Source organism: Onychomys torridus, chromosome 21 (genome assembly GCF_903995425.1).
Source record: "Onychomys torridus chromosome 21, mOncTor1.1, whole genome shotgun sequence".
NCBI classification, from domain to species: Eukaryota; Metazoa; Chordata; class Mammalia; order Rodentia; family Cricetidae; genus Onychomys; species Onychomys torridus.
The window spans coordinates 2,044,014-2,066,101 of NC_050463.1; the positions used below are offsets into that span (position 1 = coordinate 2,044,014).

Genomic DNA, 22,088 nt, shown 5'->3' on the forward strand with positions numbered 1-22,088 from the left:
TCTCAAAATAAATAAGTAAATAGATAGATAACTTGCCTTCAGGAAAGGTTTTTTTTTTGTTGTTGTTGCTTGTTTGTTTTTGTCTCTCTGTCTCTCTCCGTCTCTAATGTGTGGCTGTTGCCTGTTTGTTGTGCACTATGTGCCTGCAGTGCCCACAGAGGCCAGAAGGGGGCGTTGGATCCCCTGGAGCTGGAGTCACATAGGGCTTCTGGGCCCTCTACAAGAGGAGCAAGTACTGGTGACCTCTGAGCCATCTCTCCAGCCACCCCACCACCACCACGTCTTTGTAGTGGGTAGCCATTCCAGCTTTGACCTGGAAGTTCCAACCCCCACTGAGGCTTCGGTAATGGTCACGCCTACGAGGTGAGGCTGGGAAAGGACGCTGAAGACCCAGGATCCAAATGTGAGGGATCTCTTGGTGCCCAGACCCTGGACGCTGGAGGTAGACTGAGCAGAGTTCTCCAGAGAACATCGCTCGACTGCGACATACCTTTGCCAGACCCTACAACCTACCTATCCCTTCATTTGTAAGTTACCCCACAAAATAAACCTCCCTTTTAACTACGTGAAGTGGCCTTAATAATTTCACCAATATGCCGGGCAGTGGTGGCACACGCCTGTAATCCCAGCACTCAGGAGGCAGAGGCAGGCGGGTCTCTGTGAGTTCGAGGCCAGCCTGGGCTACAGAGTGAGTTCCAGGAAAAGCGCAAAGCTACACAGAGAAACCCTGTCTCGAAAAACCAAAAAATAAATAAATAAATAAAACCCTGAAATTGTGGTGACCATGGGGCCCTGGATGATCTAGAATGCTCAGGACCCTCTGGTCATGGTCTTTGGTTCTAATCAAGGCCCCCCAAGCTCTGGGCTGTTCCGTTCAGGTGTGGGTGTCCTCAGGGCTGCGGCCTGATGATCACAGCTTCGTCCAAGGGTCACCTGCTGTCTGTAGACTCCCGCTGTTCTCCTCTGTGAACCCTGTTTCACTCAGCACAGAGTGTTCCTGAGTCACCCTGTCCCTTCCCAGGGCTGAGTGGCATCCTATGGTATGAGAATGTTTTCTTTCTCTGTTCACCTATGGCCGAATGCCTGACACGCTTCCAGCCTTTGTCTCCTAGGAGCTGCTCAGAACATTCCTTTCTTTCTTAAAAAAAAAAAAAAAAATCATCTGCTTTTAGTTACGTGTAGTACGTGTGTGTCTGGGTGCGGCATGTGAGTGGCAGTACCCACAGAGGCCAGAAGGGGGCGCCGGCTCCCCAAGAGCTGGAGTCACAGGCAGTTGTGAGCCGTCATGTGGGCGCTGGGATCCGAACCCAGGTCTTCTGAAAGAGCACCAAGCGTTCTTAACATCTCAGCCATCTCTCCAGCCCTGGTCCTTTCTTTCCATATTTGTTCATTTGCTGAATTGTTTGTTCTTGAAACGGGGTGTGGCCTGTGTAGTCCAGGCTGGCCTGGAAGTCATCATCCCCTAATTCCTGAACTCTGAGGTCACAGGCAAATGCCGGACTTTCTGTTTTTCTAGGACTTTTTGCCGTGGGTGTTTTTCTTTCTCCCAGGTGAGCAGCTGGGAGCAGAGCTGTGGACCAAGGAATCATGGGAGTTGAGGAAATGCTGTACTTTCTCCAGATGGGGGCTACAGCATCACAGTGCCCCCCCATCCTCACCATGCCCTCATTTCCCACGTTACAGCTCTAAAGTTACAGACTGACACAGGGTGAGCTTTTGCCTTATTGTTTTACCTATACCCATCCATCCTCCATCTATTAATCCATTTTCCTGACTATTTCCTGTATCTATCCATCCTCCATCTATTAATCCATTTTCCTGACTATTTCCTATACCCATCCATCCTCCATCTATTAATCCATTTTCCTGACTATTTCCTATACCCATCCATCCTCCATCTATTAATCCATTTTCCTAACTATTTCCTGTATCTATCCATCCATCATCTGCTACATACCTACCTGTGGTCTACTCAACATCTGTCTCTTTATCCATCCACCTAGACAGGGTTCCATTCTTTCTTCTTACATTTAATTTGTTTGTTTGTTTATTGTCTTTCAAGACAGGGTTTCTCTGTGCAGCCCTGGCTGTCCTGGATCTCACTCTGTAGACCAGGCTGGCCCTCAAACTCACAGAGATCCTCCTGCCTCTGCCTCCCGAGTGCTGGGATTAAAGGTGTGCGCTGCCAACTGCCCAACTTAATTTTATTGATTCATTTCATGTGCATGGGTGTTTCCTGTATGTTTGTCTGTCAGTGCATCATGTGAATGCAGTGCCCACAGAAGGGGGCGTCAGATCCCCTGGAACTGGAGTTGGAACTGGAGTTGTGAACCACCATGTGGTGCTGGGAATCGAACTCTGGTCCTCTGTAAGAGCAGCCCGTGCTCTAACCATTGTGCTTTCTCTCCAGCACCAGGGTCCCATTCTATAACCCAGGCTAGCCTGCAACTCCAGATCTTCCTGCCTCAGCCTCCCAGGTGTTGCCTCTGCATCTCATTTCTCCATGTGGCTGTGGTCCCCCTCCATCACGGGGAAGCTTAAACAAAACCCTCCCGCGCCCTTCGCGTCTCTGAGAAGTTGTTCTGGAGGGTGTGAGCCCATGGGTGTGTGGCCTGTGACTCACCAGCCTGTTCCCTTGGCTCAGGGACGCCGCTGTCATTGTCTCATAAGCATCAGACACTTCCGGAAATGTGCCCTGTTCTCTGTTGTCCTGAGTCTTCCTGGCACTTTGTGAAGTGCGGCCTCCACTCCCCGCCCGCTTCCTAAACTCCCTGCCTGTCCGTCCACTTCACTAGCCTGGGAAGGGTGGCGGGGAGAAGTCATGGCTGATGTCACACAGTGTGACATCCTGCACAGAGGAGCCTGTCTGCTTCCAGACAGAGCGGGGGGGGAGGTAGGGAATTGACCCTCCCCTTCTCCTCAGCTGGACCCCGAGAATACCGCCCAGGTGAGTTTATAAGGCCATGGTCCCTCAGAGGCAACCACAGACCACATTCAGTGGTGGCAGAGTCAACCACACAAACTCTTCCCGCCTGCTCTCCCTCCCTGTCCTGAGCTCACCCCTGGACCTTGGGTCATAATGTGAACAACAGCAGATAAATGTCTGCCCCGTGCTAGGCCTGGGGGCCAGGCTGCAGGTTGCTGCTTACCAGCCCCAAAGACCACCTCACCTGCGCCCTCAGGCCTGCGACACAGCATCTGCCTGAGCAGACTAACTTTGCAGATGGGTCAAGCAGAGGACCCTGAGCTGGGGACCATCCTGGATCATCCAGGGCTTGCTGTCAACCATCAGTCAGGTCCTTAGAAGGAGGCAGTGGGGGGTGGACTGCAGCCAAGGATGCCTGTGTTGACCTCTGACCCCACGACTGTTTAGGAGTAAGAGGTCTTTTATTTTTACAGTGCTGGGATGGAACCTAGGATCTTTGCACACCAGATGTGAGTTTTCTTTCACTGAGCCATGTTCTGAGCCCCTTACTGGGCCACTCCAGACAGGTATACAGTGTGCCTGCCTCAAAACAAAACCAAAGGCTGGGGTGGAGGTCAGTGGGCAGAGCACTCACCCAGCACGAACAAAAAAGCCCAGGCTCCCATCCCCAGCACCGCATGGACCAGGCATGGCAATGGCAGTCATACCTATCATCCAGGGTCAGGAGTTCAAGGTTAGCCCTTGCTGTACAATGAGTTCAGAGCCAGCCTGGGCTACATGAGGCCCTTGTCTCAAAACAAAACACTTCCGTGTGCAGATCTGTCGTCCACCAGGGCTGAACCTCACTCCTCCCTCATCCCAGGCCTTGTGGATGGAATGCCTGAAGGAAGGGGGTGTGGATGATTGGCCACTGTCCATCACCTGAGCTGATGCGGGCCACAGAGGGAAACAAAGAGTTTGGAGTCAGGAAAAAGGAAGACTGAGCCTTTATTATGGAGGATTCACATTGCCGTGATCCTCATTCCACACAATATTAAACACTGTCAGAGTAGGTGGGGCACAACAGAATTCTTTTTTAAAATGAGAAATAAAAATCAACCAAGTCACAATGCAGACAGAAGGGGGGAGCCAGGGCTTGGCATGGAGTGCAGGAAACAAAGTGCTGTGTGACGTCTGTGACGTCTGGCCATTGTGTCTGAGACACTCAGAGAGGGTGCCTATGGCTTCTGTTGAGGACAAGGGAGGGCTTGACGGCTTCTCCTTGGGTTGGAAGTCCCTCGTTGGTCACCCAAGCTGGAGCAGCTCTCGTCTCGCTGTTTTTTAGTCTGTGTCTCTACAGCCCTGGCTGTGCGGAACTCACTCTGTAGACCAGGCTGGCCTCAAACTCACAGAGACTCATTAGCCTCTTCTGCCTCTAGCCACCACAGCCCGGCTCCTGATTGCTGTTGCGTTTGGCTTCTCCAAACCGAGGCAGGGCTCTGGTGGCTGGGATGGGACCCAGGGACTGTTCTGGGGCCCAAGGTCCATCCTGGAAACACTGGTAAAGCATGTCCCACCTTCCTTGGGGACAAGCGGCCACTTTTGCACTTGGTCTGTGGGTCACCTGGGGAGGGGCAGTTGGAGGTTCAGGCGTAGATGTTGATTTTTTTCTTCCTAGGGTGGAGAGGGGAAAAGCTGCTTCCACTAAACACTGGCCACACATCCGCTGCCAGCAGCCTCACCTGACGGAGGCGGGGAGCAGGGATGGTGGAATAGTGTGCTGAGTTTCCTGTTTTTGAGACATCGTCTCCTGTAGTCCAGGCTAGCCTTGAACCCATTATGGAGCAGACGATGACCATGAAGTCCTGCTCCTCCTACCTCCACCTCCCCAGTGTGCCCCAGTGAGCTGGGGATGGAAGCTTGGCTTTCTGGCATGCTAGGTGAGTGCTCTGCCCACTGGGCTGCAACCCCAGTCTCCAGTAGATGCTTTTTTTCTCTCTTTGCTAGTGAGCCTGGGTACACACACCCTGGGGGCCCGGTTCCCACTCTAATGAAAAGTGGCTGTACTTTGGGGGAGACACAGTGGCTTTTCTGATCCCAGCACTGGTTTGGGGAACCAGGTTCCCCAATGTCCCTCCTTGACCAGTCATGGGGAGCCGATGCACGGGAGGGGTCTGACCGTAAGTCTGTGCCCTCTGGGAGCCAGCCCAGGGAGGGAGAGACGGGGGTCCCCTCTTAGCACCTACAATGTCTCCCCTTAGTCTCACTGAAGACACCTTTCCCTGCACCAGCAGAATGAGTTGGGGGCCCTGCCACCTTACCTAGGAGGTAGGTTGTGCCTGGAGGGCTGAGACATGAGGCGGGGTGTGTGAGCCCCATTCACTTTCCCCGTGGGCAATTTAGGCAGCTGTCCAGGGACCAGCCTGGTGCAGCTCTTGGAAGCTGATTTCCACCAGGGCCGCAGGACATAACTGAACTGGCTTCATTTCTGCTGTTTGCTCCCACACTGGTCTTCTGGGGGGGGGGGGGGCCTGAGGCAGCAGGGCACTCCCTCCCATCATCATCCTGGTGCTTACGATGCCTGTGAGGTATGGCTGCGGTCCACACTGGCACAGCCAAGCCTCGTCTCGTGCCACCTGGGCTGTTACTGCCAACCCTGTGCCAGGCAAGGAAGCAGAGACCTGTCACGCAGGTACTCTGGAGGCAGAGGCAGGAAGATCTCCAGTTCCAGGGAACAAAATCGAAACTGTGGCTGAGGAGTGGAGCCCCGCCCAGAGTCCCCAGTGAGGGGCTGGGGGCGTGGTCAGGGTGGAGCCCTGCCTAGAATCCCCAGTGAGGGCTGGGGGCGTGGTCAGGGTGGGCCCCGCCCAGAATCCCCAGTGAGGGGCTGGGGGCGTGGTCAGGGTGGGCCCCGCCCAGAACCCCCAGTGAGGGGCAGTGCAGAACTGGTCTCCAGCTAGTTGGAAAGTGATTTGATCCAGTGAGAGTCACAGTGACCTTCATGTGGGATGCAGCACCCCATCTCTGACCCCTTCTCAATCTCTTACGATAGTTAAGTCTGCATTTCTGCCCTCATACAACCTTGGTAACCGGGGAAAGGGAGGAAATGGGGGCGACCCGTGTCCACATGGGCCTCAGGCTTCGCAGACAAAACTACACATTCGGCCATGGCAGCAGCTGCGCGGCCTGTGTGGAGACCCGGTCTCTGAAGTGAGCCGGTCCCGGAGAAAGGGCCCTGTGCATGGCAGGGCCGCCCTCGGAGGGGCGCGGCAGCGCGGGGCGCACTGCGAGTGTCAGGTGTGGAGCCACAGCGGAGGTCCAGCTTCCTGTGGCCTCCTGCGCGCTGGGGTGCAGACGCCACAGCACCTGCACTTCTCACGTGGGTCAGAACTCAGGTGCTCATGCTGGCAGGGCCTGCACCCGCGCTGAGCCGCGGCCCCAGCGCCATCCCCGGGGAGCCTTAGAGGCCAGCCGCATCACTGGGCCCAGGGACACTTGACAGGCGTGGGGGCTAGCATCTGGGCGCTCAGGGCCCGGGTGGGGTCCCAAACTCCACCTCGGGGGCCCGCGTTCACGAAGGTTCCTGCTCCTTTAGAGCTCAAAGCATGAGGAATCAGACATGTCTCTCACAGGACAGCTGGACAGCGCGGGGAGGCGGAAGGGGAGGGCACAGAGCGCTAGAGAATGATACACGGCTTTTTGTCTTTGAAGGGATTCTCGGAGGCTGGCACTCCCACCAGCAGGGGGTCGGTCCTGGCATGCTGCTCACAGTAGCTCATCAGTTCGGAAGAGGCTTTGGAGACCTGTGAGGAGGAACAAGCAGAAGGTCAGGCGGGTGCCCACAGCGGCCCCGAGGGCAGGGAGAGCCTGGACCATGATGGCCGCCCAGACTCCGGCACATAGGCGGTGGAATATCACACAGCCACAGAGAGGAATGAGAACCTGACACAGGCTACTGCATGGAGAATTCTGAGGCCGTCGTGCTCGGTGAGAGACTCAGACACAAAAGGCCACGGGTGTGGACTCCATGGTAAGGTATTTATAGAACAAGTGAATCCGGAGACAGGAAGTGGATGCATGGTTGCTAGCGGATGCAGATGGAATAAGGGGATGGCTCCCCAAACAGGCTGAGTGGACTCACGGTCCTGCAGACAGACAATGGTGAGCTATAAGGAGCACTGTGCACACACAAAACACCACACACAGGGGCTGGGGGCGTGGTCAGGTGGAGCCCCGCCCAGAATCCCCAGTGAGGGCTGGGGGCGTGGTCAGGGCGGAGCCCCGCCCAGAATCCCCAGTGAGGGGCTGGGGGCGTGGTCAGGGCGGAGCCCCGCCCAGAATCCCCAGTGAGGGGCTGGGGGCGTGGTCAGGGTGGAGCCCCGCCCAGAATCCCCAGTGAGGGGCGTGGTCAGAGGTGGAAGGTCCACGTAAACGGGACCCTGGGCCCCACGGCGCACAAGCCTAAGCAGCAGCAGGGTGGAGCCTCTCGCGTTCCTCGCCGAGCATCCTCCAGCAGTGGTTGGAGCCCCGCGTCGGATCCGCTCCCACCCGACAGGAGCCCCGGGAAAGGCCCGGCCTGTGTGGGACCCGGTCAGGGCGCTGTCACACCTCACGGGGTGATCTGGTGTGCTGAGAAGCAGCTCTTGTCTCAACGCTCAGGGGTCTCACTGACCCTCCAGCCACGCCCCGCCCCCGCCCGCCACGCCACGCCCCCGCCACGCCACGCCACGCCACGCCCCCGCCACGCCACGCCACGCCCCCGCCCCGCTGCGTCCCTCTGGCTGCTGGCTGAGCCGGGCACAGGCGCCGCCTGCTTCTGCATCTTCATAGACCACCATTTCGGCAGTTGTTTTGTTTTTTCTGCAGCAGGGTCTCAGGTCGCTAGGGAAGATGACAGGCGCGCCACCATGTCTGGTGAGGCCCCAGGGCCTCGTGCATAGGCACTCTACCAACTAAGCTACAAGCACTGAACCACACTCCCGTACTAAGTCATCCACGGGCCTTTTGCTTTGGAGATGGGGTCCCACTCTGCTGCCCGGATTGGCCCCGCGGGACAGGCACTCACTCCCACACCCCGCTTCCACGCCGCTGATCTGAAACCCCAGTATCTTGGTATGTTGGGACACTGGGAACCCGGCCAGCCGAGCTGCCCAGCCCTGGGGACCATTCTACCCACACAGAGGGAAAACTGCCACGCAGCGCCGCTCCGCTGCTGCCTTTGAACACTCCGATGCAGACTCCTGCTTGGAAATTCTCCCTCTGTGACCCCAAGAATAGACTGCCAGGCCTCAAAATAGCTGGTGTGGGCACAGGACACTCAAGTCCCCTCCACAGGGTCCTCCCAGGCCTCTATGTCGGTGACTTCGGAAGGGATGCAGAAACCCAGGGTGCCCGCGAGGGTGACCAGGCTAATGACACCCCATGCCACCCGCAGACTGGACTGGCTGATGTGGGGGCTCCTCCCGACTTCAAAGACTGTGGGGTGAATCACACAGAGCGCCCTCCCCGCTCAGGCCGGGGTTGGCACCAGCTCAGACACAAAACCACTTCAACAGGGACCTTGCTCTGTGCTCCACCCCAAGGAATGCTTTGACTGAGCAGGTCCGTCTGCAGAAACCTGTGGCTGGGGCCCAGGCCTCCAGTGAGGAGTCCTCTGCCCAGCCGGCCCCAAGGGCTGGGGTCACGTGGGATCAAGCCATTTGTGACCATCACATAACACCAAGCCCCGAGAGGGTTCTGTTCATCCCCAGCTGAAAGCGCCTGGGGCCCAGCGCCCCTTCCCAGTGAATGAAGGTCTCAGTGAATACGTGCTGAGGCCCTGTTGATCAGTTAAACACTGTTATGTTGGGTGGTGCTGGGGGCATGAAACTTCGGGCCACCTGCATGCTAGGAAAGTGTTCTGTCCTTGACTAGGACCCCAGCCCCTCACTGGGGATTCTGGGCGGGGCTCCACCCTGACCACGCCCCCAGCCCCTCACTGGGGATTCTAGGCGGGGCTCCACCCTGACCACGCCCCCAGATTTCCCTCTTTTAAGTCTACAAACCAGTCTTATTGTAAGAAATGAAAACCAACCTGATGTGCATGGTAGAGCACGCCTATAATCCCAGCACTCGGGAGGCAGAGGCAGGCGGATCTCTGTGAGTTCGAGGTCAGCCTGGGCTACAGAGTGAGATCCAGGACAACCAGGGCTGCACAGAGAAACCCTGTCTTGAAAAACAAAACCAAACCAAACTAAAACAAAACAAAAAGCAAGAAGTGAAAACCGTGCCAAACTGTGGCAGCAGCTAGACACCGTGGGCTCCACTCCTCTATGACAGCTGCTCCCATCTGTGGTGACCAAAAAGACAGACAGCACTGTGGGTGAGGGCAACAGTAAGAAAAAGTGCCAAGCGCCGGTCATGGCGACCCAGTCTCTGTCCCAACAGAACCCTTCGGGGCTCTCAGCCGGGCAACAACTGTCTCTTTATGCTGAGAAGCCCAGAGAACCCGAGTGAGTGTCCCAAGGCCACACAGCAGAACCTAAGCAGAGGCCATGCTCGCGGGCTCCCTCTCCCCCTGGCCCGCTCACCTTGATGCGTTCGATCCCAGCTTCGATGCGCAGCTGCTCCACCAGCTTCCGGGCCTGGGCAACGTTGTTAGTCCCTGACATCATCAGCCATCAGCCTGGACACCGGCGTCCAGAGAGCTGGCGAGCACAGAGGGACGTGAACCTGATGCTCAGACCCATGAGCCCTGAGCCACCCAGCCCCTGACCTCTGACCCCTCACAGAACTGGCCTGCCTGTCTCCAACCCAGCTGCTCAGAGCAAGGGACGGGCACCCAGTACCTGCCAGTGTCCGTCCCTGCGGGTGGGGTGGCGGGGCCCAGCAATCACTGGGAGAAGACGGACATGGTGGGGGATGGGATCAGGGACTGTGGTCACCCCAGCCCCGCCCCAGGCCCCTCCCTCAGCCGCTCACACGGTCATTCATTCATTCATTCATCAAACAGGTCCAGAGACTTGTGACCGGCATGGCCCAGGCTGGGGCTGATGATAATTCAGCTGAAGACGGTCTGTCTGTCTGTCTGTCCCTGTCTGTCCCGAGCTAGGGAATTCAAGCAGAGGCTGTGTTGCCCCAAGATGACAGTGGAGCCAGTGACCTGGGCACGGAGGTGGGTGGGACAATCGTGAAGGCTTCACTTTCGTTTCCTACATGATACAGTCTTCCTGGGGAGGCCACTGTGTGGAGGGACTCTCCGGACAGCCCAGGCGGCGGGGAGGGCTGCGGGGACAGACCCCAGGGCCTCCGGAGTGCCGAGCCACACCCTATTACATTTATTTATATTTTGTGTGTTGTGGATGTGGTCAGAGGACGTACCAGAGTAGTTGGCTCTCTCCCGGGGATTGAACCCTCCCAGTTCTTTAGACTTGGTGGCAAGTGTCTTTATCAGACCAGCCATCTCGGAGGCCCTAACATTTTATTGTTTAAAAGTATTTGTGCATGCACGCCTGTTTGCATGTTCAGATGTGTGTGTGTGTGTGCGCGTGTGTTACAGCATCCATGCAGAGGCCAGGGGAAGTTTTCCAGGGAAGCGGGGAAGTAGAGGGCTGGGGAGTCCTGCCTTATGGGACTTATGGACTCTGTTCTCTCCTTCCACGTGGGTCCCTGGGACTGAATGCAGGTCGTCGGTCTGTCTTGGCCGCAATCACCTTTTCCAGCTGAGCCCTCTTGTCAGCCCTCGTCCACAGTTTTTTCAAGCGTCACATTGGGCGAGGCTCAATGGAATTGCTTTGTGCTTTTTTGTTTTTGTTGCAGATAAACACGAATAGTCATCAACTTTTGTTTGCTTTGTTGGTGACAGAGTCTCTATGTGTAGCCCAGGCTGGCCTGGAACTCTTGGCCATTCTCCTGCCTCAGTTTCTTAAGGTCTGGGTTGACAGGCATAAACTACCACATCCAGTTTAACAATATTCTCGACGGGCGGTGGTGGCACACACCTTTAATCCCAGCACTCGGGAGGCAGAGCCAGGCGGATCTCTGTGAGTTCAAGACCAGCCTGGTCTACAGAGTGAGCTCCAGGACAGCCAGGGCTGCACAGAGAAACCCTGTCTAGGAAAAAAAAAAAGTTCTTAATCAGGTTTCAATGAATAATAATAATAGAAAAACATCTTTGGCCCTGCCTGGCTCCCTGGGGTGTGGGCAGACATCCAGCACCCAGGGGCAGAGAAGCCGGAGCCTCAGCATGTGGCTGCAGAGAAATCACTCGTCAGGACTTCTGGGCAGGACATGGAAACCTGAAATTTCTCTTGAGCTAAATATAGTTGGGTTCAGAGAACAAGGCCAGGCCTCAGTGTATGTTTTCCTGGGAAGTAGAGGGCTGGGGAGTCCTGCTCAGCAGCTGTGTGCACATCCACGTAAGGATGCATCCGTGTGAGGGTGTGTGTGGAGATCAGTGTGCCCAGATGCAAGTGAGAGCAGATCAGTGTCTGTCTTCAGGTGTGTGCTGTGTGTGCACAGGCATAAGGTATGGGCATGTGTGTTTGACTATGTGCGTGCAAAGCCAGGGCTCAACTGAGGAGTCCCGCCCCAGCCCCTCACTGGGGATTCTGGGCGGGGCTCCACCCCGACCACGCCCCCAGCCCCTCACTGGGGGTTCTAGGCGGGGCTCCACCCTGACCACGCCCCCAGCCCCTCGCTGGGGGATTCTAGGCTGATACTGCTCATGTGCACACACACACACCTCTGCATATCTCAGTATGGACTTGGCTGTGTTTGCCCACATACATGTCTGGACATGTTTTGTCTTCCATGCTTCTCCTGGTACACGGTTGTTTTTTTCATGGGTCAGCTCACTCATGGCCCTCCCTGCACCCTGCAGGCTGTCCCCTGTTGTCCTGGTAGAAGTATGTGTCACCAGCCAGTCCCTGACTCACGGCCCAGCCATGCCCCCCCCACAAGCAGTAAGTCAACAACAGCCAAACACGCAGGCTGCTGAGTCAGCTGGCCTCACTCCCCACAGGCAGCTGGCCACAAGGCTCAGCACGTGCCAGCCCCGGGGGACAGAGCTCCCGGAGGTGTCCACAGAGACTGTGGCACCTGGCTGCCGGCGGCACTGGAGAACTCAGGGTGTCACTTGGGGTAACGGCCTTTCAGAACAGCCCTTGCTCTGGAAGCAGCCCTGGGTGCACAGCCGGGGCTGGAGTCAAAGGCCAGGAAGCCAGGGCTGGGTTTTAGCTCTGGTCGTGGGGAGAGATATAATTACACCTTAGGTGTGCTGCCGGCAGAGGGTGACATGGCAGCCATGCTTGGTGGAGACAGGCTCACAGAGACACAGAACTAGAAAGGACGCGGAGCAAGTCATCAGACTACCCAGGGTCTCCTGGGCACTGTGGACACTGGACTGCGTCACTGTGTGTGGGGAGCCCTGGGTGCTGTGTGTGGTGCCTGGCCTCCACCCACTCCACGCCAGGAGCTTCCCCTGACAGCCACACATGTCCCTGGTATTATCTGGGGCCCGAGGGCTTGTCTCAGCCCCTTTTTGGTTCCACAGACTCCAAGAGACCCTGTGTCACTGCTCACCAGCCCCGCTGAGGCCCTCAGAGGTGGCCCCCTTGGAACCTGACATGCTAAGAGAGGGGAGAGAAGAGCTGGGGTACCCAGGGGAGCCTCTTCTGAGGTCCAGGGGGCAGGGACATCCGACCCCCACCCTGACCTTCCTTCTCAACTGAGAGTCCGAGGACAGGAGACTAAAAAATGGTCGGTCCAGTCGGGTGAAACATTCTCCAACTTAGAGAACTGTGTGGCCGTGGGAGGCAGAGGGGGAGACACAGTGCCTCAGCCCGGTGCTGACAGACACAGAGAAAACCCAGAGAGCAGAGGAACGAGGCCCGGGCGTGGAGGCAGAGGCCAGCCTGGTCTACATGGCCAGTTCCAGGACAGCCATGGCTCCACAGTGAGACCCTGTCTCAAAACCCATACATACCTACTGCATACATACATACATACATAATCTGGGTGGGGCGGCACAGGCCATTAATCCCAGCACTGGGAGGCAGAGGCAGGTGGATCTCTGAGTTCAAGGCCGGCCTGGTCTGCACAGAGAAACCCTGTCTCAGAAATAAATAAATGAATAAATAAGGAAGTAAATGAGCGTGCCGGAGGCGGTGCTCCATGGCCACAGGGGGCCAGCATGACCCTGAGGATGCCAGCGAAAGAATGACAAGAACGTGTCACACAGGAAGGTCTTAGGGCAGGCATGGAGGTGCCCGTCTCCTCCCCAGCACTCAGTGAGTGGAGGCAGGAGGGTCAGGAATCCAAGGTTAACCTTGACTACATAGTGAGTTCGAGGCCAGCCTGGGCTACCTGAGACCTCTGTCCCACAAAACAATCACTACCAAAGCCAATAAGGAAAAAGGAGGAGGCAAGTCACAGCGACCGCTCCTTTTTATTCTTCCCTGAGACAGGGTCTCTCTGTGCCCAGGCTGTCTCAGCATTCCGGTAGCCTAGGCTGGCCTCGAACTCACAGAGATCCGCCTGCCTCTGCCTCCCGAGTGCCGGGATTACAGGCGTGCACCACCACCGCCCTTCGACAAGGACCCTTCTCAAAGACTCCCATTAACGACATGGTTTTTGTTAAGGGCTCCTACACACTCAGTGAAACCCTTTGGGGTTCACTGTGGATAGAGGTTTTAGAAGCACATACGGCCACGTAACCCCCCCCCACCAGGACACAGGCCACCAATGTTGCCCTGACTTCTGCTGTGTGTCACGGCAGCTGACCTCAGTAACCTCTGCTCCGTTCTTGGTTTCCAATGAAGGTGGAAAGTCCGGCAACAGGAGCCTCACATTGTAAGCGGGCTCTTTCCCCCCATGAGACATCACCACCATTCACCGCTCACACCCTTTGTTCTTTCTCATGGGTGAGTAATATTCCATCAAAGACAGAAGGCACGGGCCAGGGATGACTCAGTGGGTAAGCGCGCTGCCGCCAAGCCTGAGAACCTGAGTTCAAGCCCTGGGACTTACAGAGCCGACGGTGAGAACAGATTTCCACACACACACTGAGGTGCATTCGTGCACACACCATCTCTCTAGCTCCTTTTCTGTTGGTTTGTTTTGGGGACAGGCCTCACATCACCTCCCTCCTCCCCCTGTTGCTGTGTAGCTGAACATGGCCCAATCCCCCTGCCTCAGCTCTGCTGGGAGCTTGCTTGTTGGTAGGTTTTGCTTTCAGTTCCAGACACACAGGTGGTCTCCGACCGGGTGTCAGTGTGCACAGCCTGGACACAGCAAAACAGCGGAAGCAGACGGCACCCTGAGCTGCCCCCCCAGGCTTCCGGTGGCAGAGGGCACCAGGGCCTCAGTGTGGTGGGCGTCAACAGGGTGGCAGGTGCACAGGGCTCTGTGGGTGCAGAGCCCCGTGGCCTTGCTCCCGGAGCTCCCTGTGGTGACACCATGACATTTGTCTCCTGGGATGAGGTCTCCCTTATCAGTAGAACCCTGTGACCCCAACGGGTCTGTAGGTAAAATGGAAAGGCATGAACTCTGGTGACATCCCAGTTCCCAGAGCTCCCTGGATCAAAGCCAGCACTAGCCAAGTTCAGTTTCATCAACTTCCAGAGGACCCTATTAGAACAGCGCTTGTAGCTCAGTGGGTAGGGTGCTTGCCTAGCACACTGGAGGCCCTGGGTCCCATCAGAGCACAAACTGGCCACAGTGGAGACCCTCTGCACACATAGCAGAGGATTGGGAGTTCAAGACCACGCTCAGCTACATAGCCAGTTAGAGGCTAGCCTGTGCTACATAAGACTTGGTCCCCACAAGAATAACTAATAAGAAAAAGAATACGATGTCCTGTCCCTCTCTGAATATGAAGGAGAACTGTGGAGGGCAGAGGAGAGAGCCCACAGGCCACAGGCAGGGACGCTCTGGGCTCTGGACTTCTCTTGGGCAATCTCCAGGTCCCTGATCCAGGGGAAAGGGGACCCTGAGCAGCCTTGGCCATGGAGAAAGCCGCGGGTCCAGATCCAGGCCAAGAGTCAAATGTAAACAGAGTGAGCAGAGGTGTCCTGCAGATGTGGCCAGGCCGGTTTGCAGCATTCTGTTGAGAAACCATGTACAGCCTACAGCTCCTCCCCTGACTGTCCAGAGGCTGTGGGGACACAGGCATCACCACCACCCGCCTGGCCCCAGGGGGACCTGGAAAAATCAGGGGCCCAGGCTGAGCCCAGTGGGCGGGTGCTTGTGTGTGGCTGGGCGGGGGGGGGGGGGGGGAGTAGTTAGAGCTCAGCTGGTGGAGAGCTCGCCTCAGTCAGCGCAACCATGGGGGCACACATGCAGCAGTGCATATACCCGGTGTGGTAACACAGGTCTGTCATCCCAGAACTGGGGCGGTGGAGGCAGGAGGATTAGCATCCAGGGCCGGCCTGGGCTACATGTTCTTTCTGCGAATCTACTGCTTATGAATCGATACAAATGTCTTCCCCCGAACCCTGGTTGCATAACTCTGCAGCAGAGGCCGCAGAGTGGCCAGGCCCCAGAGCGTGATGAGCTCACCGCCAGGGACCCGGCTCTGCCACCAGTCTGGAGAGATTTGGTGGAGACCCTGGAATCCCTCTTCCTTGTGCCCTGGATTCGAGTCTGGCCTTCTCTGCCCAGAGAAAAACAGTTGCTTTGAAATGGAGCAAGGGATCCCCTTGTCCTCCTGCACCCCGAGACGAGAGCCCCACCTCGGTGACCTCTTTATGAGGCGTGTGGACTTTGGAGGAAAATACCTGCAGATTGTCGCCTTGCACAACTGTGGTCAGATGACGAGGTTAAGTCACCTGTTTGGGGACAGAGAATGGAAACATGTGCTGGAATGTGCTGGGGGGTCAGGAGTGTGGCAAAAAGCTCCCAGCCAGGGCATGGGGCGGGGCTCAGCACACAGAGTGCTTGTAGCTCAGTGGGTAGAGTGCTTGTAGCTTAGTTGGTGGAGGGCTTGCCTAGCATGCACAAAGCCCCAGGTCCCGTCTCCAGCATGGGACATGGCGTTCAGGCCTGTCATCCGAGATCTTGGGAGACAAAGACAGAAGGATCAGAAATCCAAGGTCACCCTTGCCTACGTAGGGAGTGTGAGGCCAGCCTGGGCTACATGAGATGCCAGTTCAAGCAGTAACAACAACAATAATAATAGACTGAAGGAATACTCTAGAGTGGTGAAAATTTCTGTGTTGACGTAATCCTCCAGCCTCAGCTTTCTAAGTAGCTCGGGCTTCTTGGCTTGGCACTGTAGCCAGCTAGTTTGAGAGTGTGTTTGTAGAGACTGTCTGTCTGGAGCCCGGGCTGGCCTTGAACTCGTGGTGACATCCCTCCTGATGCTGAGGTGACGGGCGTGCCCCACCTCGCCTGGCTTTTAAGCAAATTAAAATAAAAGTCTCCACGTGTATTTATTTATTTATTTATTTATTTATTTATTTATTTATTTATTTATTTATTTATTTATTTATTTGTGTGCTCCTGTCTCAGGGTTCTGCTCTCTCTGTCTGTACGGGTCCTGAGGAGGACTGAACTCCCGTCCTCAGGCTCGGCAGCAAGCAGGTTCGCCACTGAGCCGTCCCGCCGTCCATCCTTCTTCCCTCTCTTTCCAGGGTCTCATGTAACCCAGGCTGGCTTCAACACCCCGATGTAGCAGAGGATGGCCCTGCTGGGATGGACCCCAGGGCTTCAGCATGAAGTGTCTCCACTGAGCCCAGCCCTAGCCACAAACTCCACCCACCTGTCGTCCCCAGTGCTGAGGCAGGGGGATTGCCACAACTTTGAGGCTCGCCTGGGATCATCAGTGAGACCACAGCTCAAAAGAAAAGCAACCAAAAATAAAATAAAATAAAATAAAAACTTAGGAAAAACAAAATTAGAATTAAGTCAAGGAGCTGAGTGGACCCCACGGGTGGATCTCAGGTCCTTTACCTACGATTCCCAGCCCGGTCTGTCACAGGAGTGACTGCTGGAGACGGGGGCCTCACTGTGTAGACCAGGCTGGCCGTGAACTCACAGACCCCCCTGCCTCTGCTGAGATTAAAGGCCTGTTTGACACCTGGCTGAATATGATTGAGAAACAATTATCATATGTAATCCAGGCTGGCTGAGAACTCACCACAATCCTACTGCCTCCGCCTCCAGAGGGCTGCGATGACAAGGCTGTGGCTCTTCTAAATAGTGTGTGTGTGTGTGTGTGTGTGTGTGTGTGTGTGTGTGCGTGCGCGCGCGCGCTCGCGCGATGCCGGTGCATCTGTGCACAGAGAGCAGTGCCCCCGGAGGCCGGAAGGGGACGTCGGGTCCTCAGAACTGGAGTCCGGGGCGGTTGTGAGCCCCGGGTGGGTGTTGGGAACAGACGGGTCCTCTGCAGGGGCCCGCGGGTGCGCTAACCGCTGAGCCGTCTGTCCAGGCCAGTGCGGCTCTGCTTTGGAGCCCAGAGGCCGCTATGGGTTCCCTCTCCCGCCCCACCTCCCTGTCTGCTTTGGAAACAATGACATTCAGACTCAAAAATGCTGGGGAACCTGTGGATGCCGGGCATAGCTCTCATAGCTGGGACGGCCCCTCCCCGGGCGGGGGAAGCCCGCCCGCCGCGGGCAGAAAGTCCCGGCGGCTCCCGCGTCAGGCGACAGGAATGCGGGCGCTGCGGGCGAGGGTCCCGCCAGGACGGGAGAGCTGGCCGCGCCCGCGCCGCCCTCGCTTTCCAGGAGGGATCCCAGAGGGACTCAAGGATTCCTTGATCGCGCCCCGGTGCCCGGTGAGGGCGGGAAGGACGCACGCACGGTGCACCGCACAAGCCAGGCCTGGGGCCGGGCAGGCAGGCCCCGAGGAATCCAGGGGCGTCCTTAGAGAGTGCCAGGCCAGCCTGGGCTACAGCAGGCCGGGTTCCAGAAAAGGCCGGACTGGAAATGAACTCTGTCCAGTGGAGGAGGCGGGATAGACTGCAGGGTCCGGGTGCACCGGCCACCCCAGGGGAGTCTAGGCGGGGCTCCACCCTGACCACGCCCCCAGCCCTCACTGGGGATTCTAGGCGGGGCTCCACCCAGGCCACGCCCCCAGCCCCTCACTGGGGATTCTAGGCGGGGCTCCACCCAGGCCACGCCCCCAGCCCATCACTGGGGATTCTGGGCGGGCCCCACCCAGGCCACGCCCCCAGCCCCTCACTGGGGATTCTGGGCGGGGCTCCACCCTGACCACGCCCCAGCCCCTCACTGGGGATTCTGGGCGGGGCTCCACCCTGACCACGCCCCCAGTCCGCCTTTCACTTTCTGTTTTGAGCAAGGCCTCCCTAAACTGCCAGGTCTGGTCTTGAACTCGTTTCCTCCTCAGCCTCCCAGAGCAGGTGACAGGCTCAGGGGCCAAGTCTCGCTCCTGTCTCCCTGTCAACATCCAGGAATCTGGGTTTTCCCTCCCGTTTCTCGTCCTGCCTGCCAAAAACCAGTTAAGAAATAAGTGGAACACAAACAAAAAACAAAACCGCGTGCGTGCGCCCACAGCAGGAGGCGGATGCAGACTGTTCGCTCCCAGCACACGGTGTTCAGAAAGGAGCTGTTTACAGAGCCGATGGCTCCCGTCAGGACTGCACACCACTGCATACACAGGCCTCAGCCGCGACTGCACACCACTGCATACACAGGGGCTCCAGTCAGGACTGCACACCACTGCATACACAGGGGCTCCAGTCAGGACTGCACACCACTGCATACACAGGCCTCAGCCGCGACTGCACACCACTGCATACACAGGGGCTCCAGTCAGGACTGCACACCACTGCATACACAGGCCTCAGCCGCAATCACCCACCACTGCATACACAAGGTATTGGGCACAGTTGCACACACACTACTGTATACATAGGGGCTCCAGTAATGAATGCACACCACTGTATACACAGGGGCTCCAGTAATGAGTGTACACCACTGTATACACAAGCATTTTGAACACAATTGCATGCCAACTGTATACAGCAGGACCTTGGTGATGACTGCTTGCCTCTGGGGGCATACGCACAAGGAGCCCAGGATGGAGGCACTCGGGGAGATCTCAAGTTGCTGGGTCATGGGATAGGCTGTGCTCAGTTGGTGTTTTTTTTTTTTTTTCTTTCGGAAATTGCCAAATTGCTTTCTGTGGCAGCTGTAACGTCTCCTCTCTCCACCCATGTGGCGCTAGAGTATTTTTCCAATTTAGTTGTGCAACTGTCCGCATGGGTCTCTCAGGCAGGAAGGGAAGTGTCTTCTCCTGACCCATGTTCATGCAGTGGGTCCAGACCTAGGGCTCCCACAGGGGGTGGCCATGCCACTCAGGGAGCTCCTGGTATGGAGTGGGTGCAGGCCCCATAGAGAAAGCTCCGGAACAACGTCCCCAGCATCCAAGGGGACCTTGGCTTGGACTCCATAGAGAAGCTGATGTTGATAGCAGCACTGGCCTTGGCCATGCGTGAGCCAGACCCTGAGGGGCCGCTCCTTTGCGCTGGGATGGGGACCCTCACTGCACTCCCCGGCCCTTAGGGGGCTCTCGAGTCACACCAGACACTAAAGAGGACGGAGAGACAGACCGTGGGCAGGGGTTGGCACCTGAGTGTCTGCCCATGGGAAAGCACATGTCAGGGTTCCCTGGTGAGCCAACCCTAGGCTGGGTGGGCCAAGCCTGTAGCTTCTCAGGGTCACTTGGTCCCACGGGGGGCAGGGCGTGGGGTTGGTCACGTGAGGACACTCGGGGGACACATTTCCAAGGGAAATCAGTGACCAAGATGAAAAACAGCATCTTGTGACTGGCTGCGGCCGAGGTCCCTTTGTTCATGCACTAAATGGGTCCCTGTGTGGCTATATTTAGAAAAGGGCCAAAGAACAGGGTGAGTAAAATGTCCTCAAGAGGCAAAAACAGATTGACCAGGCAGGTCCCCCGCTGCCAGCACGGAGCCCCAAAATGACTTGTGATGACAGAGGGTGACACAGCCAAGGAAGGGCCACCACCTCGGTGACGGGAGCTGGAGAGAAAGGACCACTGTTTACCCATCTGGCCCTCCGGGGGCAGCGGGTGGTGGCCTTTGGTCCCCTCAGGCTGTGTGTGTGTGGAGAGGGTGGCCCCGGATCATGTGAGAGTTTGTAAGCTTGGGGCTGGGGGCTGGGCCAGGACACAGAGCCTCGTGGCTTCTGTCACCCATCCTGTGCTTCCCGGCACTGAGGAAATGCCGTCACCCTGGGTCCATGCCAGGGCACAGGGCAGCGCTGGTCTCGTGAGCCTGTAGCTCCTGGGCGGAAGAGAGGCTTGGAGAGAGGACAGGGCTGGACTGGGGGGCTTGACAAACTCCTCTACACCCCACTAAAACCTCCCTCGGTCCATCCACAGCCTCTCGGACATGACTTTTACACAATCACACTGTAATCGCAGTACTGTGGACCAAAGCATGGCACAGCTTCCCTGGGCTGCAGCCCACAGTGGCTCCCACCAGCACAGCATCTAGAGGGCTTGTGGTGCCTTCTGCTGTCAGGGCCATCAGAGTGAAGTCTCCTGGTCTCCCGCCCCTTTGTCTCACTCTGAGGAGGGACTGGTGTGACTCTGGGGTCACACGTGCCTGGAGAGATGCAGGACAAGTCCCCAGCTCAGTTTGCATGCCCCTGCTGAGGGAGGTGAGATGCACTCACAGGTTCGGTGTTTCATGTGTTTGTAAGCCACCCCACCCCCAAGCACATTCTAGAAGCTGGCATCCAGGGCTGGCACTCAATGGCAGGGAAAAGTGTCCCCCAGTCCAGGGAACCCATTAAACCAGCTTCCTTGAGCTTATTCTTTCCCCAGAGCCAATGTCCGTCACAGGACTGGGGTCCAAGGCCGGCAGCCTCGCACAGAGGACCAGCCACACGTGGAGCTCAGTGGGTCACTCAGGGCACATGCACGGCCTTGTTTTTGCTGTGTGGGAGGCGACAGTCTAGCTGGAGAAGAATAAATGTCGCAGAAGCACTGGCCTCCTGTGGCTGCTCCCACTCTGCACATGGAAGTCCTCACACTGCCCTCCGGTGCTGGGGTCTGGACTCCGGTCCCTCAGGGCAGGTACCACAAGCTCTCACAGACACCCACGGCTGTGGCCCCGCCAGGCCCCGCCTAGCATGAGCAATGCCCTATGCTCAGTCCCCAAAACTACAATAAACAAAGAAATGAAGGGCCAGGGATAAAACGCTTGCTGTGCAAGTGAGCAGGTGTGAGTTCAAATCCAAGCACCCACATGAGCAGCCAGGCACGGCAGTGTACACTGAAGTCGGAGCTGGGGAGCAGAGACAGGAGGGTCCCTGGGGCTCCCTGACCTAGTCCTGTGTAGCTGGAGAGCTTCTCTCCAGGTGCCACCAAGCCCCTGCAGTCCCACAACCCACATATAAAATAATCACTCAGATGCTTATATTACTTATAAACTGTATGGCCGTGGCAGGCTTCTTGTTATCTACCTCTTCTATCTTAAATTAACCCATTTCTATTAATCTATAAGTTGCCACATGGCTCGTGGCTTACCAGTACCTTACATCTCGCTTGTAATGGCGGCGGCTGGCAGTGTCTCCCCACCCAGCCTTCCACTTCCCACAATTCTCCTCCTCCTTGTCCCCTTGTCCCGCCTACCCTATCGGCTACTGGTCAATCAGCACTTTATTTATTTTAACCAATCAGAGCAACACATTTGACATACTTGAACATCCCACAGCAGTCCTGAGTCAGTGACCTCAGTTCAGTGAGACCCCACCTCAGAAAACCTGAGAGACGCCTGACATTGGCAAAAGGCATCCGCATGGGTAAGCCCACTCATCGGCGCACACCCCAGACATGTGCATACACACACAGCAGAAGAATTTTAAGAGTGGACAGGGCTGGAGAGACACTCAATGGTTAGAGCACAGGTTGTCCCTGTAGAGGACCCGGGATCGGTTCCCAGCACCCACAACAGGCTCCCAATCGCTCCTGACTCCAGTTCTGGGGACCTGGCGCCCCCTCTGGCCTCTGCGGGTACTGCACACATGTGGTGCCCAGACACATGCAGACAAAATCTGCATAAAATAATTTTATAAAAAAGGCTGGTATAGCCGCGTGGTGGTGGCCACATCTTTAACCCCAGCACACAGGAGGCAGAGGCAGGCGGATCTCTGAGTTCGAGCCCAGCCTGGGCTATAGAGGGAGTTCCAGGACAGCCAGGGCTGCACAGAAAGAC

The 22,088-nt window shown here is 56.9% G+C and overlaps 1 protein-coding gene across 3 annotated transcripts in view; it reads right to left on the minus strand.

Moving 5' to 3' along the window:
• Positions 1–5,789: 5,789 nt before the first annotated feature.
• The window catches only part of Gng7 (G protein subunit gamma 7), a 60,105-nt gene continuing 43,806 nt past the window's right edge, over positions 5,790–22,088 (minus strand). For all 3 annotated transcript variants that reach the window (XM_036170733.1, XM_036170732.1, XM_036170731.1), the window contains 2 exons: positions 9,475–9,591; positions 5,790–6,708 (listed from right to left, as the gene is read on the minus strand). In XM_036170733.1, the coding sequence (XP_036026626.1) occupies positions 6,583–6,708; positions 9,475–9,558 (210 nt within the window). In that variant the 5' untranslated portion in view covers positions 9,559–9,591 and the 3' untranslated portion in view covers positions 5,790–6,582. The remainder of the gene's footprint in view (positions 6,709–9,474; positions 9,592–22,088) is intronic.